The sequence below is a fragment of the Belonocnema kinseyi genome, chromosome 2, assembly GCF_010883055.1.
Source record: "Belonocnema kinseyi isolate 2016_QV_RU_SX_M_011 chromosome 2, B_treatae_v1, whole genome shotgun sequence".
Taxonomy (NCBI): Eukaryota; Metazoa; Arthropoda; class Insecta; order Hymenoptera; family Cynipidae; genus Belonocnema; species Belonocnema kinseyi.
The window spans coordinates 87,163,854-87,170,532 of NC_046658.1; the positions used below are offsets into that span (position 1 = coordinate 87,163,854).

General features: G+C 31.8%; 1 protein-coding gene across 4 annotated transcripts in view; it reads right to left on the bottom strand.

The window, feature by feature from the left end:
* Nucleotides 1-6,679, bottom strand: part of LOC117167276 (dipeptidase 1-like) — a 50,339-nt gene that overhangs the window by 34,699 nt on the left and 8,961 nt on the right. For all 4 annotated transcript variants that reach the window (XM_033352091.1, XM_033352088.1, XM_033352090.1 and 1 more), the window contains exon 3: nt 1,260-1,431. In XM_033352091.1, coding sequence (XP_033207982.1) covers nt 1,260-1,431 — 172 coding nt within the window. The remainder of the gene's footprint in view (nt 1-1,259; nt 1,432-6,679) is intronic.

Here is a 6,679-nt window from a genome sequence, read left to right on the forward strand (position 1 = left end):
TTCTAGGCAAGTAATATATCATTGGAATCGGAAAAATTCGTAGATGCTGATAATGCTATTTTCAAATCGCTAATTAAAAAATTAAAAGTTTTAAAATTTCCTCACTTTGACATGCCTGTGGACAAAATACCCTTGCTGGAGTAAGCTCACTCATATTAAGGTACATTAATAGACCGAAAAGTAGAGAAAAAATTAAGTCGGGTGGAGCCTGACCATACCTGAAAATGAAGCAAAAAGTTTGCCGACCACTGCTCTTTACCTCCGTTTTTGCGCTCATGTCGATCTCCTCCGTCACGTCCAATGGACCTCCAAACTCCTCAGAGACACTTCTGTCCAAGTATGTTTACCCCCCCCCCCACCCCCACCCCCTAAATTCGTGGGACCGGCACTGACCACCGGAGCTGGAACCCGGTCGGAATCAGTGGGGAGATACCTTGGGGTATGTTGTTTTCAACATACGCGCTCATCATTGGTTTTCATTCGGGGTTACTTCCCCTAGCTGGTTTTTGTCCACCCCGGGTTATTTGATTTCCCCGGTACCACCCATATCTGGGAAGCCTTCCCCTATCCGCAACCTGGGGAGGCGCCCGATGGTGGACCAGCAACCCCACACGGAGAAGGTCCCGGATGAGATCCATATAGAAGCCGGAGATAAAAATATCAATCCAGATTGAATCCGATCAAGGACCGGGTATAAACCGGGGACAAACCCCGGGTCTAATTCCAATAGCGACAGATAAGAACCAACTTCCATCCGGTTCTTATCTGGGTTCTATCGGCCATTTTAAGCAGGGATGCTTAGGTTATTATTTTAGGTCACATTTAGCTTAATTTTCTTTAATTTTTTTTTATTTTCTTTCTTCACATTTTAATAACCTCTAATTATTTGGCAATGCGGTTATGTAGGGTAGTAAGTAACTAAATTGTATTTAGTATGATATGGTTCAAAATATTTTTAAAATTAGGTAACATTGGTCGGGGAGAAGCTCCAACCGACTACCTTACTATGGGGGATGATAGGGGTAAAAAATGGACACAAAATTTTCTATGTAATTTATGGATTGTCCTTTAGGATTGTGCATAATTTTATGATTTTGATTCCAAAAAATGATTTTGATGATTTGATGATTTTTATTCAGCCTATCCTATTCAGTTCCAAAAAGGGACACTTTGTTCGCTGTATAAAGTTTAAAAGTAGACACTTTTTGTATACCTAATTTTGGTCAAAGTAATTATTTTAAAAAAAGTATTCTACTTACCCATCTACCAGGGGAACTTCTGACAATATCCTTCTGACAACTTGAAGTCTGGCTTCTAATAAACGTGAGCTGCGAAGTTCTAAGGCCAAGGGCAAACCTACTCCAGCCACCAAGGCAAAGCCCAGAAAAAACGCCCCGAATGTCATCACGCATTTTCGTCTCACGCCTCGTCCTACAAGAAAACGAAAAATTAAGAATTAAAATAATGAACAGGCGCGAAAATGTAGGGTGGCGAAACCAACGACTGATGACACATTTTACGTTTATAAATTCGTTTAAAAAGACGAATTTAAAAAACAAATGGCAACCAAAAAGTTGCTATTTAAAAGTAATAGACTTTAAAAATGAAAACATAAGTTTTCAAGAAAAAATATCATTTTCATGCAGGGAAGATAATTTTTGAGCAAGATAGTTGAATTCTCGACCAAAAAATTGAACTTTCAACAAAGAACAATAATTATTATCGACATAAAAAGACGTCTTTTTAACCAAATATATTAATTTTCTACCAAATAGTTGAATTTTCAACAATCAAGATTAATTTTCTACATAAAAAGACGACTTTTCAACGAAATACATGTTTTTTCTATCAAATAGTTCGATTTTCAAATTATACAATATGCAGGATAAAGATTTAACTAAACATAGAAAATAACTAAATTTTCAGATAAAAAAAATCATTTTTAACAAAACGAAATGAATTTCCAACAAAGTTGTTAAATTTTTAAACACAAAAATGAATTTTTAACCAACAAGATACATTTTCTACCTAAAAATACGAATTTTTAATAAAATACATGAATTTTCAACAAAATTATTTAATTTTAAAGCCAAAAAGACGAATAATTATTAAACAAAAAAATTTACAGAGTAGTTCAACTTTAAATCAAATAATCGATTTTTCCACCGAAAAAGATGAGTTCTCAACTAAAAAGCATAAATATTCAACAGATAAGAATAAGTTTCTGTCAAGAAAGACTACTTGAGGCTCGTCGTCAATTCTCGGAAGAACTCTACCAGGGGGCCCTATATCTAGGGTTCACTGTAATTACATTTTTAACTAAATAATAGAATTTTTAACGAGATTTAAACGAGATAAATTCCAAATCAAATATATAATGGTAGTCTTTTCAATAAAAAAATTAGCTTTACTTAAAAGTATAGTTGGATTTTCTTACTGAGTTCAAGTTGTAAATGTTATCGAAACGTTATGTCCACTTATGACTGAACAAGACACCTCGATTGTTTATTCAAAAATGGAAAAATAAGAGAAGCGTGCGGTTATTAAATACTTCTATTTAAAAGGTCAAACACCACTTCAAATTGAAGAAGAAATGGATTCCACACTGAAAGACTCTTCTTCATCATATTCGACGGTTAAACACTGAGTTTCTGAATTTAAGAAAGGTCGCACGAGCACTTCTAACGAACCACGTTCAGGCCGCCCCGTTGAGGTCGCAACTCCCGAAATGATCGAAAAAATTCATGAAATGGTGATAGAGGACCGCAGATTAAAGGCAAGTGAGGTATCTCAGGCTACTAGGATGTCAACTAAACGTGTACGCATTATTTTACATGTACATTTAGGCACGGAGGTATAGCGACTATCATCTGTTTCCTAACCTTCAAAAATGGCTTGAAGGTAAACAATTTCAGAGCAACGAGGAAGTCATCGATGCTGTAAATGAGTATTTTGAGGGACTTGACGAATCGGTCTATAAAAATGGCATCACTGCATTAGAGCACAGTTATAAGAAATGTATTAGCGTTGGGGTAGATTATGATGAAAAATGAAGTAAAAAAAAAAACGAAAAAAGTTGTTTTTCTTTGTCAGGCCGGAAACTTTTCACCCCACCATCGTATTACTTTTTTATTTTTCGCCTCCCATTTTCGATAAATATATTAAAAACGACGAGCTTTATTGAAAAATGGTTCAAAAAAATTTTGTAGGGATTTTTAGAACTTGAAATTTTTGCAGAAAGCTAACCCATATTTTGCTTCATTTTTGACTAAAAGTTTGAATTTTTTATTTTTGGCTCAGTATTCTCAATAAATAAAACCCAAATGAAAATTCCTATGATACACAATGTACTATTTCTATGATTTTTAAAATAAAAAGATTATTACTGATGATGATGCTTCAAATAAAAGACATAATTTTATCAAAAGTCTATGTGTACTGAAGAATCCCGACTTGCCACTTTTTTGGAAACTGATGTTTTTATTTAAGATTGGATGAAAGATATTCTCGGTAACTTTCATATAGTTAGGTAAAACTAAAATAAAATTTCAATTGGAATTTATCGACTTTCAAACAATTGAAAATAAATTAATGGAAAAATGGGATTCGGCTGGGCGAATCTTAGGACAAGTTAGTAAATTAGTCGTTCGACGTTTTTAATTTTATTACTTGCGAGTTCACGTATTTTGATAAAAGAATATAATGAAAATTCAGGAAATTATTGATTTTGTATAAATTACTGTACGTCAGATTTTTCTCCAGTTTTTTACAACGTAGTTATATAATTTTTCATAAAATTATCATATTTCAATTATTAACGATTATTTTAATGAAATTCTAAAAATAAGTCTCTTGTCACTTTTTTTAACGCATTATGTTCCTAATGTTTACTATAATGTAAAGAAAACTGGTTACAGTAGTATTTTCAAAATAATAATAATTTACAAACTGTCATTAAAAAAACTGTTATTTAAATTTTTCCACTGAGAGTATATTTTCGACGATAATTAAAAACGCATTTGAACTTATACTCAGTTTGTGTTAAATTATTATTTTTTTATTTATTCTTTCTCAAAGATATTTCGTCAACTACATAATTACATTATGAAATCGTAGTATTTTGAAAAAAAATACAAATTTATCTTATGCATTATTCACATTTAAGTACAAAATTTGTTAAATAAACGCAAAAGAGAAAAGCGTAAGTATTCTATCTTTTGGCTCTTTTTATATGTAATGATTTTTTTGTTGTTGTATCTTGTACCTTTTTTGAAAAAACTTGGATTTCCGTGTTTTGGAAAAAAGATTGATATAAAAAAAATTACATAGAATTCAAAATAAAATTTCAAATACTTGAATTAGTGTACAAAATAATACGACATTTTACAGAAAAATGTAGATACATTTTTTATATTAATTTATACGTCATTAGCTTTAGTAGTTAACTTTGTCAACAGATAAATTGCACAAAACGAAACTTTCCGGTGGAAGTTCAATGAGTTCCACAAATAAAAATATATTCATAAACATTGATTTACATGTTTATTTAAACTATACAAATTTTTTTGTCATCTATTTTTGAAAAAAATTTACCTTTTCACCTTTTTTAGGAGAAATAGGTACTGTGATGACTGTTATAAATTGGAATTTTGTATATAATGGCAATATAACAGTACTTTATAGAATTTAATTTTTTGTGTCTTCGAGACGTGTTGATTGAGCCTTTGTCGAACCTTCGATGGCCTTTTATGGTCAATCAAGTGTGACTTATAACGTTTCAAAAGAGGCTGCATTATTTAACTGATAGCAGAGAAACATATGCTTAAAAAATATTGAAAGTGTCTATTTTATTTCTATAGTTAGACAAAATGTTTCCTCTATGAGGAAACAAATTTATTGGAAGCGTATGAGGAAGCAAAGTGGTGATAAAATAAGCACAAATAAATACACCTATAATGAGTGCACTTATATAGTATCCCTGCAGCAGTATTTTGACTTTAAAACATCTTTGCCCAAAATTTAAAAAGAAACAATTATTTTACTTTAAAATACTCGATAAAAATCTATGAATTCTATTTTATGCGTGGAGAAAATAAAAAATAACCAGTAATCCTCATAAGTTTGTGAAAGTATTGACATTTTTTCAAGTCGGTTTTTTCGTTATGGACAGTAACGCATTAAAACAAAGCTGAGCCATAATCTTTAAAAATTATTGATTATTTCTTAAAACTTTTTGATAGAAAAAACGCTATCTCCTTGTAAATTTATAAACTCTTATTTAAACGTGGTGAAAACTGAATTAGGCTAATCCTCTGTTATTCTGAAAATCAATAGCTGACCCGATCAATCGACCATCCGTGAATAGAAATGAAAATTAGATGGAGACCTATTGCCACACGCTTAGGATGCTTTGTTTGATTTATATAATAACTTCAAAAGATACACATTTACGTGAGAAAGGAGGAAAATTTGCGGGAATGCTCGTGGCAACATCGAGAAAAGTAGAATCCCATTTAGATCGTGAAAGATCTTAGAAAGTCCACTACGAGATCGACCGTGTCCGATTGATATAAATGCGGACAAATTAAGTAAGGAACCTGAAAGACGAATCGACCATTGTCCCATTTTCAGTCTTAATGTACATTAATTAATACGAATTGGCAAAAGAATTAACTGATCTGAGCTATCGACAGTTTTTTGGTTCCATAATCATTTTTCTTTTGAAGAAATTACAGAAAAGTATGGTTTAAATTTAAAAGATTGATATACCGTCAACCAGAGTAATTATGGATCAAAAATCGCGACTTTGCCAAAAATCATAAAATATCTTTCATTGTGGTGTGCAAGTCTTCCCAAGATCAGGTAATCTGTGGACCACTAAGTTATGCCAACTGATAATCCGTTGTAATTCGAGAAATCTTGTGTAATATAGAGCAATACACTTGTAATTGAAGTAATTCAGAGTAATTCACTTGTAGCCCTTGTTAATTCACATATATTTCAGTTCTAATAAAGAGTAATGCCGTTCTAATCCGAAGTTATTCATTTGCAATCCGGGTAATGCAGAGAAATCCACCTTTAATCTAGATAATCGGAGTAACTCAGGTAATCCAAGTAATCTACTTGTAATTCGTGAACTTCGAAATAATTAACTAATAAAAAAAACCTTAACAACACTGACATTCGTGATCCGCTAATGCGTACACATGCTTACAGCGCACGCATCGATACAGGGTTGAAGCAGCCAAAGAATGTGGCTTAGAGAAAATACCCAGACGACTCGTAAAGGTAGGGGCCCCGTCCAGCCTTGAAATTCGCAAATTTTTACGTTTTTGCGGCCCTTGAAATACGCAAGAGTTCACTGTATTTCATTTTTTGTTAAAAATATATCTTTTTTAATTGAAAATTTAACTCGTTTGTTAAAATGTAACTTTTCTCATTGAATATTCTTGATTTTAGAAATGATGTTTAAAATGAAAATTGAACAATTTCGTTTTTGGTTTTTCTTTAAAAATTAATTCATTTTTATTTTTTAAATTGAAAATTTAAACATTTCATGTATTTATGTAAATTTAGCATTTTTTATTAAAAATTCAACTACTGTGGTTCTGATCAAAAACCTGACATAAACCAACATAACCGGAGATAGTTTAACTCCGAACGTAAACAGACTTTGTTT